At 43.5% G+C, this 18363-nt stretch overlaps 1 protein-coding gene across 7 annotated transcripts in view; it reads right to left on the reverse strand.

Annotated features, from left to right (window-relative positions):
- LOC139766508 (uncharacterized) overlaps positions 1-18363 on the reverse strand; it is a 1237960-nt gene that overhangs the window by 138201 nt on the left and 1081396 nt on the right. For all 7 annotated transcript variants that reach the window (XM_071695222.1, XM_071695230.1, XM_071695271.1 and 4 more), the window contains 3 exons: positions 12315-12388; positions 8088-8287; positions 5916-6094 (listed from right to left, as the gene is read on the reverse strand). In XM_071695222.1, coding sequence (XP_071551323.1) covers positions 5916-6094; positions 8088-8287; positions 12315-12388 — 453 coding nt within the window. The remainder of the gene's footprint in view (positions 1-5915; positions 6095-8087; positions 8288-12314; positions 12389-18363) is intronic.

Raw genomic sequence — 18363 nt, forward strand, 5'->3', positions numbered from 1 at the left:
AGACGATTCTTTATTTTTTATTATTTTTTTTTTATTTCATACTAATCGCCATTTCCCGCAACAGCGAGGTAGCGTTAAGAACAGAGGACTGGGCCTTTGAGGGAATATCCTCACCTGGCCCCCTTTTCTGTTCCCTCTTTTGGAAAAAAAAATTCTTTATATTTTCATATATGTATTTTTGGTCAATATGACCATTGAACATCTTGATGAAGAACATCATGTCGAATCATCTTTATCACAGCACCAAAAACTTGTCAGAGATGCCCAGTCACACACACACACACACACACACACATACACACATACACACACACACACACACACACACACACCAAGTTTTGATTTGATCTGTCCATCAGTTTCGGAAAAGATCTTCGCCCAATTTTCTGAAACCTGGATAAATCAGCCACATCCTGCCACACATCACCTTCGTCTTGAGGTATTCACTCGTCTCCATATCAAGTCCTCTCTCCCCCCAATGGACCATACCTCGGTTAAGAAGTCTTTCAAAAATTTTCAAATAGGAAAAAAAAAAAAACAATAACTAGAACTGGGATCTATGCATCCCAGAGTAGTCCCTTGGCAAGATAGCCGTACATCCCAAGCGGCTCTCAAACTATAATAACTTTTATGAAGACTATGGCTGATACTCAGGTTACCAAACTTTCACCGCTTTCGATTTTCTGCCACCTGCTTAATACACCCTCCGTCCCCATCTACAAATGAAAACTGATCTTATTACGTTTCTACAACTGTCGCATGTTTTCCATACTAATCTTTGTATGTCATTTCAGTTAAAGGACGCATGGACGTTTTCGATACAATCAGATTTTATTTTTCGTTATGGAAGAATTACTGGGTTATGCATATACTCTCAAATTGCAATAACTACCTCTTGTTTGATAAGGAAGGGTAAGTATGGCAAAGACGTGTATGCTCTGGCACGTGAATTGGATTGGATTATAGAATTCAGGCTTATAAGCCAAGCACTGGAGCTTCTTAGGCAATTCAGCGCTCTTCTTGCACGTCGAGCTAAGTCTGTATCGCGTCCATGCTCTGACATCAACGTTTCTACGAAAGCAAGCACAATACTGTGCCATTTCAAAAGCAAATCTTTCTGAAGATAAGGACGAGTGTATGGGAACAGCATGGCCGATGGGGTTTATCAAATATTCTACCTGTATTCACCATGTTCGCAGCGGTGAATACACAAGATGAGAACACACTTCGTCGTGCATCTTGAGTCATCATAATCTTCGCCAATCCAAATCGATATTCTACAACTCTTCGATTGTTTTCATAGTATTGCAGCTCTAGGAGACCAGTCACACCAACATAAAGTACACATTAACCAAGATTTTCAGGAATACTATTTCGACTGTCTCGGTTCTGTAAGCCTTGGCTTCCTCATGTTTGTGAGGAACAGGACTGGCAGCCAAGCACCTCTGGCAGGAAAAAAGTGACGGAAGAAAACCTCATTTCCCATCATGCTTGGTAGGAGGAGATTCTTCACAAATACCATCGCTCGTACACCGTCAATAACCCCTGCCAGGTCGCTCCTGTTTGTGCCGAGATTAATAATCCAAAAAGATACTACAGGCCTGAGAGAGAGAGAGAGAGAGAGAGAGAGAGAGAGAGAGAGAGAGAGAGAGAGAGAGAGAGAGAGAGAGAGAGAGAGAGAGAGAGAGAGAATCAGATACACGGACATGGGGAGACAGAGAGAGATCTGGGAGTCGACACCGTCCCAAACCTGTTTGCAGAGTCCCACTTCATATTCCAGCGTGTCTGCTGGCATACATCAAAATTCCATTAAAGTTTATGGATAAGGAAATATTCGTAAAACTGTTCGCGTCCTACATGAGGCCAAAACTTAAATATGCTTCTTAGGTTTGATCAATGGACTTAAATAAGCACCAAGAGGTAACAGAGAACGTCCAGAGGATGGCAGAAAAATAGATGGTACTAAAATTAAGAGACAAGAGTTATAGGGAAAGGCTAGAGGCCTTATATCTGCCCATAATGGAAGAGAGAGGAGTTATGGCCGTCCTGATCACAACCTTTAAAGTTTCAAGCCAGAATGATGATGCAGATGGTGGACAGTTCTGCGAAAGATGCAGCGGTAAAACATCCCAAGGGATACAACTGTGCCGTGAAAATAAGCAAGACACGTTAAAAGAGATATATCAAGAAATAATGTTATAGTACTGGAGGAATGATACGAAATGAATGAACACCAAGGTAAATGAGGACGACAACATTTTTTAGAGTTATACGACTGAGAAGGTCTAACAGATGGAGCCCCAGGTGTATAAAGCTCCCTCCTCGTACAGTGCAAATACGTAATTAAAGACATATATTGTGAAGTGAGGATGACAGTGAAGAAGGGAAAGTAGGAAAGATAAGAAAAAAAGAAGTCAAAGGCAGGAACATCATATCTTCCTTTCGAGCATTATACGTTACTTGCGACTTCAGTATCAAATTTCAAACGAAGAAAATTATTGTCTCCATAATCATCATCATTATTCGGTATAACACAAACATGATCTCGGTCCACTCCAGTATACGTGATACAATGTTTGTAACAGCACCAGAAATTAATGTCCATCACATCCTAGTTATCAGGGATGCAACGAAAACTTTACTTTTATTTTCTGCACAAGAATGAAGCGATTCAAAATCTAAATAATCGTCAAAGTCCATAAAAAAAGCAATGAAAATGGTCACCACTACTACTCAGGAAGGGTCAACACTACAGCTGAAATCAATTCCGTTACTAACACAGGTGTCAAGCTCCTCCTCCAACACAGGTGTCAAATTCCTCCTCCAACACAGGTGTCAAGCTCCTCCTCCAACACAGGTGTCAAATTCCTCCTCCAACACAGGTGTCAAGCTCCTCCACCAACACAGGCGTCAAACTCCTCCACCAACACAGGTGTCAAACTCCTCCACCAACACAGGTGTCAAACTCCTCCACCAACACAGGTGTCAAACTCCTCCACCAACACAGGTGTCAAACTCCTCCACCAACACAGGCGTCAAACTCCTCCACCAACACAGGTGTCAAACTCCTCCACCAACACAGGCGTCAAACTCCTCCTCCAACACAGGTGTCAAGCTCCTCCTCCAACACAGGTGTCAAGCTCCTCCTCCAACACAGGTGTCAAACTCCTCCACCAACACAGGTGTCAAACTCCTCCTCCAACACAGGTGTCAAGCTCCTCCTCCAACACAGGTGTCAAACTCCTCCTCCAACACAGGTGTCAAACTCCTCCTCCAACACAGGTGTCAAGCTCCTCCTCCAACACAGGTGTCAAACTCCTCCTCCAACACAGGTGTCAAACTCCTCCTCCAACACAGGTGTCAAACTCCTCCTCCAACACAGGTGTCAAACTCCTCCTCCAACACAGGTGTCAAACTCCTCCTCCAACACAGGTGTCAAACTCCTCCACCAACACAGGTGTCAAGCTCCTCCTCCAACACAGGTGTCAAACTCCTCCTCCAACACAGGTGTCAAACTCCTCCTCCAACACAGGTGTCAAGCTCCTCCTCCAACACAGGTGTCAAACTCCTCCTCCAACACAGGTGTCAAGCTCCTCCTCCAACACAGGTGTCAAGCTCCTCCTCCAACACAGGTGTCAAGCTCCTCCTCCAACACAGGTGTCAAACTCCTCCTCCAACACAGGTGTCAAGCTCCTCCTCCAACACAGGCGTCAAGCTCCTCCACCAACACAGGTGTCAAGCTCCTCCTCCAACACAGGTGTCAAACTCCTCCTCCAACACAGGTGTCAAGCTCCTCCTCCAACACAGGCGTCAAGCTCACGAAAGCCTAGCTGTTCGTGATTGCTAAGGACTGACATCAGAAATCGTATGGTCTTGCGTCTACAGAACCACAACATCTCGTTATTAGAGAAAACTTTATCAACCTGGAGTGACTTATACCAGCAGCATGTTTCATATATATATATATTTTTTTTTTTAATTATACTTTGTCGCTGTCTCCCGCGTTTGCGAGGTAGCGCAAGGAAACAGACGAAAGAAATGGCCCAAACCCCCCCCATACACATGTATATACATACGTCCACACACGCAAATATACATACCTACACAGCTTTCCATGGTTTACCCCAGACGCTTCACATGCCTTGATTCAATCCACTGACAGCACGTCAACCCCGGTATACCACATCGCTCCAATTCACTCTATTCCTTGCCCTCCTTTCACCCTCCTGCATGTTCAGGCCCCGATCACACAAAATCTTTTTCACTCCATCTTTCCACCTCCAATTTGGTCTCCCTCTTCTCCTTGCTCCCTCCACCTCCGACACATATATCCTCTTGGTCAATCTTTCCTCACTCATCCTCTCCATGTGCCCAAACCACTTCAAAACACCCTCTTCTGCTTTCTCAACCACGCTCTTTTTATTTCCACACATCTCTCTTACCCTTACGTTACTCACTCGATCAAACCACCTCACACCACACATTGTCCTCAAACATCTCATTTCCAGCACATCCATCCTCCTGCGCACAACTCTATCCATAGCCCACGCCTCGCAACCATACAACATTGTTGGAACCACTATTCCTTCAAACATATCCATTTTTGCTATCCGAGATAATGTTCTCGACTTCCACACATTCTTCAAGGCCCCCAGAATTTTCGCCCCCTCCCCCACCCTATGATCCACTTCCGCTTCCATGGTTCCATCCGCTGCCAGATCCACTCCCAGATATCTAAAACACTTCACTTCCTCCAGTTTTTCTCCATTCAAACTCACCTCCCAATTGACTTGACCCTCAACCCTACTGTACCTAATAACCTTGCTCTTATTCACATTTACTCTTAACTTTCTTCATATATATATATATATATATATATATATATATATATATATATATATATATATATATATACGACTATCAAAATATTTCTATTTGTCTTGAATATTAGGAAAGCTGTTCTACGAATTGAACAAATCTCCCATTTAACCATGATATGCCATGGAAATATCTGTTAACAGAACTCAAACGAGGAAAATACATTTAAGATTTTTTTTTTCTTTCTGTTCTGTTAAATGATAAACAGAGTTACTCTGTCTGACAATATTTTCTTTATACTGACGTTGAAATTATAAATACAAGGATCTATGGTTTTCACAAGGAAGATTTCAGCAGCTTGCATCAATAAACATTAATAAGTGAATCCAGGAGTCTTTAATATTTTGTTTTCACCCGCTGATCAGAAAACGAGCCTTACATCAAGTAAGGTTCAGATTGCGTCAGCCATGAAAACCCTGCCACGTTGAACTCGTCTATGGCAAGAAGTCATGAAAAGAATGACACTGGACGTCTTCCATTAGTTTTCAAGCCTGGAGACGCCAAGCAAATCTCAAAAGCAATAATGGCTTAAGATTCACGAGGGCTCATCTTCATAAGGGACAGACCACTTCCCCCCAGTCTCATCCGAAAGAGAAATGACGAACGTCTCCTTTCATGGTTTAATCTCGGCTCCTGTCTGGGAGGGAGCAACTTCTCTGTTGGGTCGCAAGATTTTACTCGAAATAGATGAGCTTTTGAATCAAATGTAACTTCAAACGTAATACGACAGGAACGTGCTACTGAAACCCTGAGTACGTTGTAATGTTCCATATAAACCTAAGTTATAATTCCTTTATGGAAAAGTAATCATAAAGTAATCAAACAACCAAATTCGAATAAAAAAAACATCTATTCATTGCACCAAGGAACCTTGAGGTCAGAGTACAGAGGTCAGCTGCACTGGTTCAACCATCACCAAATAAATTCCCCTTCACGTCCCATCCTTATCAGAAGGCGATCTTGTCATCCCTTCCACTATTTCTCAAGTCCCCCCCACCACTACAACCCCTTCTTCTTCCTTCTCCCCTTCACCTCACCTGATAGCCAGCTGGTGCCAGTGCCCATCGGTGAGGTTGACGTTGATGGGCGCCACGTTGATGGGGAAGACGTCATCCTCTCGACTAGGTCCAGTGTGGAGCAGCTCCAGGCCCGTGCCCAGCCCCAGCCCGAGGTAGACCTCTCCTCCGTACGCCCGGTGCATGATGAACAACATCCCCTGGTGAGGCAAAGACCAAAGGATTCCATACGTTAGGTCCAGGTTCCTGGAAGGGGGGTGTATGACATATGATGTGAACCTGGTCGAGTATAATGTGATCCCTTGCTGGGAGTATGATGTGAGCCCTGTCGGGTATGATGGGACCAACCTGGTCGAGTATGATGGGATTGTAACGTGTGACAATGAGGGAATGTGATGTAACACGGACGGTATGGTGTGACAATGGTACGAAGACTGCTGAGTAATGGTGGAACACGAGAGTCAAATGATCGTTCATAACTGGTGTCATTACACAGGGGAGGTGACGTTATAACTGGTGTCAATACACAGGGTAGGTGACGTTATAACTGGTATCATTACACAGGGGAGGTGACGTTATAACTGGTGTCATTACACAGGGGAGGTGACGTTATAACTGGTATCATTACACAGGGGAGGTGACGTTATAACTGGTGTCATTACACAGGGGAGGTGACGTTATAACTGGTGTCATTACACAGGGGAGGTGACGTTATAACTGGTGTCATTACACAGGGGAGCTGACATTAAACACCACAGAGTCCCATCATTAAGGAGAATATCAATTTCGTTTACCAATACAAAATCTTGCGTCTTGCCAAGTTTCGAGGAGTAAGAAGGATCTTGGTAACACTATGGCGCAACTGCTCAATTGTTGTGATACAGTACGTTATAGAGCTCACGGTGAAACAAAGTTATGAATATGAACGAAAATCCTAATATGTGAGAAGAGGCAACTTTCGTTGAATGGAAGTTCAACACCGTCTTCATCAAACTTAAATCATTCACGAATTGAAATTCTGATGGAGACCGTCTTCGGGGCTAAGATATGGCTATCTCCGCCAGAAGTGGGGTCATAATCTTTAGGGAGAGGACGTTAAGGAGGGCGGGATGGGCCAGAGCGGCTTAGAAAGGGTGAATGAGGAGGAGGAGGAAAGGAGACAAGAGGGAGAGTTGCCTGGATGTGAAGGAGACGTTTGAGAGGAATGAACATGAATGTCAGGGCGGGATGAGGTGGATGGCATGGACAACAGACAAATGGAAGGTTAGAAATGGTTGGTGAACACGGAGAGAGATGACAAAGAGGCTGGGCAAGAGGTGTGCTAAGGGAGGTTAGTAAATGTGGGAGAAGTCTGGAAGTGTTGGAAGAGTTGGAGGAAACGGTTGCTGAGGGTAGGCAGAGGTAGAGGAGGTCAGGTGGAAGTGGAGGAGGTTGGGTGGAAGTGGAGGAGGTTGGGCGGAAGTGGAGGAGGTTGGGCGGAAGTGGAGGAGGTTGGGCGGAAGTGGAGGAGGTCAGGGAGGGCCAGTAAAGAAGTCTATGAAAGGAGAGTGGAGTGAGAGGAGGTTGAGTGTATGAGGATATGAGAAGGCAGATGAAGGTGAGGCATTTCAGTGAAATGCTGGTGGAGGAGCTTATAGAATACGACTGGAAGTGGAAGAGATAAAGGAAAACGAAAGCAGGATGCAAGAGCTTGGCGAGGACGGGTTATGGTGCAGGAGGATAGAGAGGCTAGACAGGGTAGGTGGATAGGGAGGTATGATCTCACCAATACAATTATAAAGTCAGTCCAAAGTTATTCCCTCAAATTCTCAAACGAAAAATGACCTTCGTGAGGAATTATTTATCAAATATATTTTCCAAGGTGGCATATGGAAAAAAAAATGGTCGCAATTATTTTTTCTTAAGAAAGGGAACACGAGCGAGAATAATAATAATAAATTCCGCGAAGCAAGAATTCACGTTTAATTAATATGAGGGGCTGGAAGTCAGACCCACTCGCCTGGGATCCTTAAAGTATAAAAGTTTTCATTTGATAATTTTGTCAAATTACAAGCGTAATAAAGTGTCAACATTTGGTTTCACTGGAGGTCAAGACAACGATTATCTCCATTTACTATATACACGCATATATATATATATATATATATATATATATATATATATATATATATATATATATATATATATCCTCACCATGTTGCCCAGGTCAGGCCTGATGGTTATGAGGAGCGAGAACTCCTTTGGGAAACCTCCAGGGTAGATGTCACGGGTGTGGACCAGCAGCGGGCGGTTCCTCACCGCTCGCCAGGACCCGGGCCGGGTACTCGACTCCCGCCATCCGAACTTGCTGGGCTTGTAGTGCTTGTCCTTCAGGTGGAGGACGTCCAGGGTACCTGCGAGGAGGAGCAGGAAGATATTCAATGGAATATTCATACAACAATTGGGACATACATTGCTGCGTGTTGCAGAATCAGAGTGAACATATAGACCGATCAAATACCAGAGTATGAGTCACAGCAGAGAGAGAGAGAGAGAGAGAGAGAGAGAGAGAGAGAGAGAGAGAGAGAGAGAGAGAGAGAGTACCCACTCAAGAGATTTTGCAACGCGCAACGTTCACCGCATTTGACGCGTATTAGGTAAATGCTAATACGAAAGGAAAACCATTTCATCACGGATGCAAACTAAAAGAACGTTCCTGTATTGCAGTGATGCGAGAGCGTCTCTGTCATCAGCGGTACCAGCAACCACAACATACAGCACCACCAGAGAACAGAATCACGCCCATTTCTGAGGGTATAATTCGGACTAAAAACAAAGTGGAAATGATCTAGCATAGACTGACTGACTTTAGCTTTAGTTCTTATTAAAAAAAAAAAGAAAACAAATGGTATTCCTCTGTCATATCTACGTTTTGCTTTCTATTTGCCCCATACTTGCATAGGATCATGGCAGATACGCAATTGTAAACCGTATCATTCCGATGCAGATGATGAAATCACAGACCAATGGACAATATCTCTCCCAGGAGCAACTGTCCCATTGTACCACACTACACTAATGCTCTATGTAATCCTACCGTTTGTGGCGCTACCAAGGACCTTTCTTACGGCTCCTGCATCCCATGGTTGCGCTATTTCCAGCAGCAGGGATAGGTAGTAGACTTCGGGCTCCTGCATCCCATGGTTGCGCTATTTCCAGCAGCAGGGATAGGCAGTAGACTTCGGGAGAGCTGCCTAAGCAAAACATTTGAGAGGATGGTGCTTGATAGACCATTACATAGAATCAAACAACATATGTCGCCTAATATCTTCTGTTTCACACATGGCAAAGGTGTACACAACTGTACCACTTCTCTCCTAACAGTTCGTGGGGACAGACGGTAAAAGGACATCACATTGGATGCTGCTAAGCAAGATATCTTGTGTAAGTTAACGAAAATTGATACAGGTGGTTGGTTCCTGCCCTGGGCACTCGGTTATCCCTCTAACAAACTCTGACCTGTTGTTTAAAGGCTACAAAAGTGAAGTTAAAGATGAGCTAATTGGCACACCTCATGGTGGAGTACTTAGCCCCACCTTCTTTTAAAGTACTAAACAACACTACTAAAAACAATCCCAGAAAGTCCAAGGAATATCTCCTAGTTAAACTGATGATATACACACCAAAACATATCATGAAATTTACACACACACACACACACACACACACACAGCCTATGATTTCCTTGGCTTTTTCATGTCTGCGGAGAAGGCAAAGGTTTCCAATAAGCGAACTAGTAACAGTCGGAGCGGACCATCTAAACTGAAAACGGATGAAAAACTCATCGACTGTCTCTTTTAAATACCTTGGTAGCTCAGTCCCACGTACTGTATTTGCCCTACATTCAGTCTATAATAGATTACCACGCACCAGCTTTAGTCCTACATGATAACAAAGGTATCATAAGACTTAAAAAACTGCAAAATGAAGTCTAGAGAAACATGCTTGGCTGCCTGAAGACTATTAAAGTACTCAACATACGAAAAAAAAAATGGCATACCCAGCACATAGGACAGAATACTTTAAATCACTTTTATGAGAAGAATGAAACTTGTGCGTACTGGTTCACATAATGTCTTGTCCAGAACATTTAAACCATACATGCTATGGCGCAAGTGAATCTAAATGGATCCAAATAACAGCCAATCACATGAAGGAATCGTCATTATTTCCAGCCTTCCTGGCAAGTAACTCCCTTTGACATCACTGTCCTTGAAACAACCACCTTCAACACTTACCCAAAATTAGCGTTCCTGAACATGCATAAGAAATGCAGACGAAATGACAGACCAGCGCGTCTATACTGACGGCTCTCTCAGCCTTGCCAATTGGAGGGCAAGAAGTGCTGCCACTGTGATCCATCCAAGAGGTAATGGATGAAGGGAAAAGTTAAGAATAAACAATACATCATCTACTCTTCAAACTAAATGGTCCACCATACGCATCGCTCTCGAGCTAGTCGTAATCACTGACAAAGACAATTAAAGTATCTCATTATTCATCCACACTAATTGCCCTTAACATCCCCGAGATCAGAATGTAACATACTGGTCTCCGATGCAAAGACCCGATATTCAAACATTATCGGTCAAGGGATTCAAACAGAATAAGCTCCGGGGAGGTATGACAAAGTTGATGCTTTAGCCAAACTTGCACTTAATAAAGAAGCTGTCGGAAAATACTCTAGGTTGTCAATCGGAAACCTTAAAACTTTTATAAGAGAGAAAAAAAAGGCCATTTTGAACTAGAAACATGTTCCATCTAAGAAAAAATTACAAGGTAAAACATGTACATGGAGAAAGTAATACGATCAGTAGATTACAAGATGGTGTAATTGCTAGACTCATGCTAAACTATACTTTACTACTAACGATTTGGCCAGTCGGGAGACGTTAATCATTTGAATAGTAAAACTGGCGACCAAAGATCTGAACACAAACAACAACACGATGTAAAAAAGAAATAGTCTTTTAATGGTAAGTTTAAATAAACCCACTCAAGAAATGTCAACACCATATTACTGATAAAAAGATACTAGTCGTTCAAACATACAGTATGGAAGCCTTGCTTTTTTGTAATAAACCATTGACGAAATCTATGTATTTGAATATCAGCCCACTGAGGTGTGACGAATACTCTTGGTGACGTGTGTAATCCTCTCGCGCTACCGCTGACAGGATGAGCATGGGGTGCACAGTAAACATGCCGGGGATACTAACACAAATCTCTTTTGGTGCGAGTTCTTCAGCGAGACTTTCCCCCCGATGACAGAGCTTCGCTAAAGGTGACCTTTCACTCGCAGTGCAACTTCAGGCTGGTAGACTTCAATAATAAAGATTCGCCGATAATCAGCTTAGTAAAATATCCTGTCAATCAATGACATCCCATTCTTGTGTGTGCCATTGTGTCAATACAAGTATGCACGCAAACAAAATATATTTCCTAAAAGAATATTGTCCCAATCATATATATATATATATATATATATATATATATATATATATATATATATATATATATATATACATCTATATATTACTAACATATGCAATAAGACTACCGGCACGCAATGAAGCATAGCATAGTTACCGTTATAATAAGAAATATTCATTTTCTATGATATCTGTCATCGTTTTCTTTCTCTCGAGCGAATCGTATGCCTCAAAGTAAAAACACAATAGTCGTACTTCGTTCCTATGTATTCGTTGCTCAGAAGGGAGGTTATTGTAGCCGACCTACCAACGGAAGGGAGGTTATCACAGCTCACGTACCACAGCGGGGGTTATTCGTTGATCTAGCATTAGATGGGGAACTGTTACAGATGTCTAAACACATGAGAAAAATATACAGAAGTCGATCTGCGCTTCTTGTGGAAGAGACTACAAGTGTTTGATCATCAGCAGGAATGTCGATACAGATGACTCGGCACTACAAGCTGTGGTTCCAGCTGGTTTATCCCTATCTAACTTAACAAAGCCACTCTAGCGTAAAAAGACAGAAAAAAATAAGAGGACATTCCTCAAGATTTTACTTAAGTTGACCACTTATAAATATGTTACAGATGACCAACCACTGGATGAAAAAAAAAAGAATAGTGCCCCCACGCGATAATCCAGCCATTTCATGGGAAAGGAAGAAGCAAAAGTAACATGACAAAGGAAAATCTAAAGCCGATATCTACTATATGGATTACAGCAGCATAAAACAAATACAGAGGAACGCATGGCAGGTTCTACCATTACAGGAAAAACAGGTACATCAGGATTACCATAAGTGGCAAACCAGTTTCGCCTTTCACCAGAAAAGAGTTAAGTCCCTAAGAATAAACGAGTCGAGATTACAGTTGGCCTGTCAATAATACACAAGTTACAGCCGACCTACCATTACATGAGAAGAAGTTACAGCGACGCCTCTCTGTGTTGTACCCCTGGCAGCCGTCTCCATCCAGGCAGTACCTGTAACACAAGTCCAAAGTTAAGAACATCATCAGACAACCTTAATTATCTTAATCATAAACCTGTTCATAAATCACTTTTAAAGTCCTTTGACTAATAGCTTTATTAGCACTTCACTACATTTCTCAATTACGTTTGTATTTACATGATATTAAAGAGTATGTGATCTTTTAAGATTTATGCAAGTCACAGTCTGTTACATGTGGAAATCCACTGTATCAATGATCACTCCAGCTGACATATGGCCCAAGCGCCCGAACACAGCTCGAATGTCACTCGCCCAGCGTCGACAGCTCTGCGTCATAGAAAACGAGACGTGTGGATACCAAAATAAATCACACGGTGTGTCCTTCACACTTGACACCCTGACATGGTTGCACGAAATAGCAGACCATTTCTGCGAGCCGAAAAGGGGGGAAAAAAAAAAGAAATAATCGATACATGGCAGGTACCAAAATTTATCCCCGAGAAAAGGTAAGAGGATTACACAATGGAAAAAAAAAGGAGAAAAAAAAAAATAGAATCGCCAAGATTATGTGATAGGAGCACCACCATCATCTGGTGAAGTTTGGTCAGTGTCTCCAAGCAACACTGTGAGCGTTCCACGGCCACATATGAACTCGACGCGAGAGATACATCTCAATATTTTGAAAATCACTGGACTGTAACGCAATGTATTCTATTGTAGATGATATTTTCATTTTTTTTTTTTTCCAAAAGAAGGAACAGAGAAGGGGGCCAGGTGAGGATATTCCCTCAAAGGCCCAGTCCTGTGTTCTTAACGCTACCTCGCTAATGCGGGAAATGGCGAATAGTATGAAAGAAAAGAAACATTATAATTTTTTTTTATTTTTGCTTTGTCGCTGTCTCCCGCGTTAGCGAGGTAGCGCAAGGAAACAGACGAAAGAATGGCTCAACCTACCCACATACACATGTATATACATACACGTCCACACACGCAAATATACATACCTATACATCTCAACGTATACATATATATGCACACACAGACATATACATATATACACATGTACATAATTCACACTGTCTGCCTTTATTTATTCCCATCGCCACCTAGCCACACATGAAATGACAACCCCCTCCCCCCGCATGTGCGCGAGGTAGCGCTAGGAAAAGACAACAAAGGCCACATTCGTTCACACTCAGTCTCTAGCTGTCATGTATAATGCAATGAAACCACAGCTCCCTTTCCACACCCAACCCCCACACAACTTTCCACGGTTTACCCCAGACGCTTCACACGCCCTGGTTCAATCCATTGACAGCACGTCGAACCCGGTATACTACATTATTCCAATATATATATATATATATATATATATATATATATATATATATATATATATATATATATATGAGACTCTGGTGCATTATACTTGACAGCTAGAGTGTGAATCTGTGAGTATGAAGCCATTTCTTCTGCCTGTTTCTGGCGCTACCTAGATAACGCGGGAAATATTCATATATTTCATAATGTCCAACGACAACAGGATTCGAACCTCTACGCTTTGTGTAGCTGGGCACGCTAACTACAAGGTTATGGAGTGTAGTCCTCCATTACCTAGTGTTTGCGTATCCAACATAAATGGTTGGTTGAGGCTCGAATCCTGTTGTCAGAGGATGTTCCCGTTTTCTGTGGAAGTTGGCGCTCTTAGGAAAAAATTCGTGTGTGTGTGTGTGTGTGTGTGTGTGTGTGTGTGTGTGTGTGTGTGTGTCCCATCTCTTGAGACACTGGGAGAAAGAATAATTCCCACATACTTCCTGCATGTCTTAGAAATAGACGAGGAGGAGCGAGAGCCGGAGGCTGCAAACCTTCCTCTTGTTGCATTTCAATTTCTAATAATAGAGACATATGAAGGATCCCAGGGATCTTCGTCGAAGGCCGAGTCTTCCGGTGCCAGGTATCACCCTTTCCCCTAAAGTTGGAGGCTCTAGTCCAGGACAAAAGAAGAAAAAAGATTTATGAAAGGGGGAAAAAAATGAGACGAGAAAAAGTATTTACAAATTTTGGAAGAAGAGGGAAGCCTGTCTTTTAAAATGTACCATTTGAGAGTTACTAGCGAAGACACTAGAGGGTAGAGAGCTCCGAAGTCTCGGGGTGTAGGGCAAGAAACACTTATCAAAACGGCCCACGCTTGAGTTGCCAACGGCCACACAGTAATCATGTGACGCAGCAGCTTGCTGAGTATTACGCGGTCTAGCTAGTGGTGGGGGCACACAAGCAGCCAGCTCTCGGGAGCAAAAGTCAAAATAATACCTACTGAAGAGGGAAAGTGAACCAATATTTGGGCGTAGGGCAACTGGGTCAAATATTGAAGCTGATAAGTCGGAACGCTTTCGATTCAACTTTGTCAATTAAGGATGCAGAGCTAGAACCACCCCAGATGTGGAAGCTGCACTCCATACAAGGATGGATCGTTCCTTTGTATAAACCGGAACAACTGTTCAGGTTAAGAATTTCGACATCTAAACAGGGAGACTTATGTGTGGATGTCACCAAGATAAGAAGGGTTAGATAGGTAGTACGTAAGAGATAAGAACCCTGGATTTTCAGTCTCCATGCGAGATGAATCTCAAGATTAAGGGGGAAGAATTGTTTGGGAACGTCTTGGGGGGAAAATCAGGGGTAAGTGTGAGGGCAAGAGCTAAGGAAAGGGCAGCACTACTGCTGATGCAGTTGTGTGAATGTGTGAAACAGTGTGTGAAAACCGGCTCCAGAGATGCGAACAAAATGAAAGTGAATTACAAGAGGTGGGTGATTATGAGAGTTGGCGTTACTGACCCCATGTCATGTCCGGGGTCGGGGCCGCATGGGTTCGAATCCCAGGCACAACGGTCGGCCCACATCAAACCGAAGTGTTTATCCTCCCCTCGTATCTGCACGATAAATGGGTACCTGACATAGGTTGAAGTGAGAGAGTGTGTGTGTATGTGTACACACACAAGAGGAAAGATATGGTACATACATACAAGTTTTAAGAGACGGGGCAACAAGAGTGTAAAACTCCCACGCAACACACAAATAAGATATATACACGCGAGTCTCTATGTATGTTTATCGCTCACTCAATTTCCTCGCTGACAACCAGCCACCATTTTCCACGGAGGATGCGACCTCTCATTTCTGTACACCTAGATCGAACGGCTATCACGTACCACACGTCAGGTAGGGAATGTCCAATTCTTTCATTACTCAATATCGTATGATGATTCATTACATGCTCTACTGAAGCATTATGGATAATAGCATCCACGAAAAATAATCTTTGACAAAAAAATATATAAAATTAAAAAAACATACAAACACAGAAATAAAACAAAATCTTTTTACATAATACAGAGCAATGGCGAGGCCGTTTATACATTTATCTATCTATCTATCTATCTTCATGACCAGAATTGTCAAGTTCGAAATGGTATTACGGACCCCCCCCCCTTCCCTAGCCAGGTAGGGTCGTTAGGTATGAATAAAGAGCACAATACAAACATTTTTTCCAGCTGCAGCACATCCCAGAACACAAACACTTTTTTTTTTTTTTTTTTAGTTTATACATACTGGACCGAGTCTGGAATAGGCCACCACGGCCACAGGCCATGGTGACTGGACAGGCCACCACCGAGAGGAGAAGTCGGGAGGGGGTAGGGCCATGAAGAGGGTGGAGGGATTGGTGGAAGGAAATTAAACGAGTGGGAGTTGGGATGGAGGAAGGGCAGTGTTCGGGAGATTCGGGTTCAAGGGTAGGGAGTGCAATGTAAGGGGTGGGGTGGGGGGTTCAGGGGAAGGGAGAGAGGGCTGTGCAGATGGGGGGGGTGAGGAGGAGGAGGTCGTGGAGAATGGAGGGCCTTGCAGGGGTGCGAGGCTAAGGCCAGGGGTGCGAGGCTGAGTCCAGGGAGGGCCGTTCACCGGGGGTAAGGGTTGGGGGAGGAAGGGCCATGTAGGGGTTAATGGCTTGGGGAGGAGAGACATACGATAAAATGTCTGTGTGGATCGTCATGCCACGAAAGCGCCGAAAGTGATCGAAGCTTCGAAACCGAAAATGGTCGAAGCTTCGAAGCCGAAAAATGATCGAGGCTTCGAAGGTGAAAATGATCGAAGCTTCGAAGCTAGGTAGAGGGCCTACCGAAGAAGCTAGTAAACAAAATGAATATGTCGAGCTGGGTCACTCCGAGTTAACCATACACAATATGTCCAAACGTCTACGGTGATGTCTACCACCTCACCTGAGCGTCCATTAATTTCCAGCACTCCAGACTCCAGTCAAGTCACCGTCCAGGACTTCGTATGCAGACGGTATCACAGAGCAACACACTGAACTACTACTACGTCTGGCGTCCGAGACCGTGGCATCTGGGGTTTCTCCAATCACAGCTGTGGTTCTTCGTCTTCATCAACGTTCCTAGTCTCGAATGAGGCAGGGTGCAGTAATATGTGCTCGTGATGGTGACGATGTGCTACGCAGTGTGCTCGGAGTGGGCTACGGGGCAGGACTGCTTTCCTAACCCAACGACTGACTCCCCCCCCGCCCCCCTCAATATCGTCATTTCTATTGGAGCGTTTGTTCGGTTATGGACCAATGAGGATAGAGCACGGCCCCTGGAGGCTAGGGACGTCATCAGACCACAACACCAAAACGAAAACGACAGTCGTACCAGCAGAACACACCGCTTTCTTAAAGTTACTTAAAAAGGGGATATAATTCTGTATGGAAAATTAATACAAAAACGCATCGGTATCATAACCTCTACCCAGCTGATTATAGACGCCATAACGATTACTCTAAGTCTCTTATAAGCTACTCATACTTCCCAATGGATGCTTCGATAGGGGAGACCCTGCTGCTTGTCTTTCTCATTCAAATGTAAATGATTTCTTTCTCTGCCTTTACAGCTTTTATCACAATCAGCGTATCGCTATCACATGGTTGCAAGTGTGTTCACGTCGTTCATCTCTTGTTGTAGTTGTAGCAACAGGAGTTGTGGTGCTCACATCTGGCACATTTCATGACGTCTTCCTTACCTTATCCAGCAAAATCCTTGTAAGATGAATTCTAGGCTACAGAGCGTGATAACTACTTTAACGTTCGCTTGTTTCCCGCGTGAGTGATGTAGCGTCAAGAACAGATGACCAAGCGCTGAAGGAAAAATAATATCCTCATTTGGCTCCTTCCTCCGTAACCTTTTCTGGAAAGCAACACAGGAGGAGAGGGTTTCCAGCCCCAAGCTCTACCAGGGAAATAACTGGATACTGTGAAGCGTGAGAAAAACCACTGCTTGAAACTCAAGGAAGGCTAGAGCGTAATCATAAATGAATGTGTTGAAAGAGCGGTCGGATACTTTGGCTCAGGATATGGGAATTACTGTAGAATTCTGTGGAAGGAGAAAAACATACGCTTGTATTAAGCCTGTAAACATCGAGGATACCAGCCGGGGTATAGCTTCGTGTGGCAGTAGTGCAAACACAGTGTGAAAACTGGATGTAGCTTCCCAGGAGCACATCATGATTCTGACCCTTTGATGACAAAGATGAACAAGAATCTGGAGACAAGTCTGTGTAAAGAGGGTATAACTGGAGGAAGTGGGACCATGAATAACTGGAGGAAGTGGGACTATGAATAACTGGAGGAAGTGGGACTATGAATAACTGGAGGAAGTGGGACTATGAATAACTGGAGGAAGTGGGACTATGAATAACTGGAGGAAGTGGGACTATGAATAACTGGAGGAAGTGGGACTATGAATAACTGGAGGAAGTGGGACTATGAATAACTGGAGGAAGTGGGACTATGAATAACTGGAGGAAGTGGGACTATGAATAACTGGAGGAAGTGGGACTATGAATAACTGGAGGAAGTGGGACTATGAATAACTGGAGGAAGTGGGACTATGAATAACTGATGGGAAAAGCAAAAAGGAAAAAAAAAGTTTAAAAAGGGAGCAGAGGCAAAGTTGTAGAA

Source organism: Panulirus ornatus, chromosome 4 (assembly GCF_036320965.1).
Source record: "Panulirus ornatus isolate Po-2019 chromosome 4, ASM3632096v1, whole genome shotgun sequence".
NCBI lineage: Eukaryota > Metazoa > Arthropoda > Malacostraca > Decapoda > Palinuridae > Panulirus > Panulirus ornatus.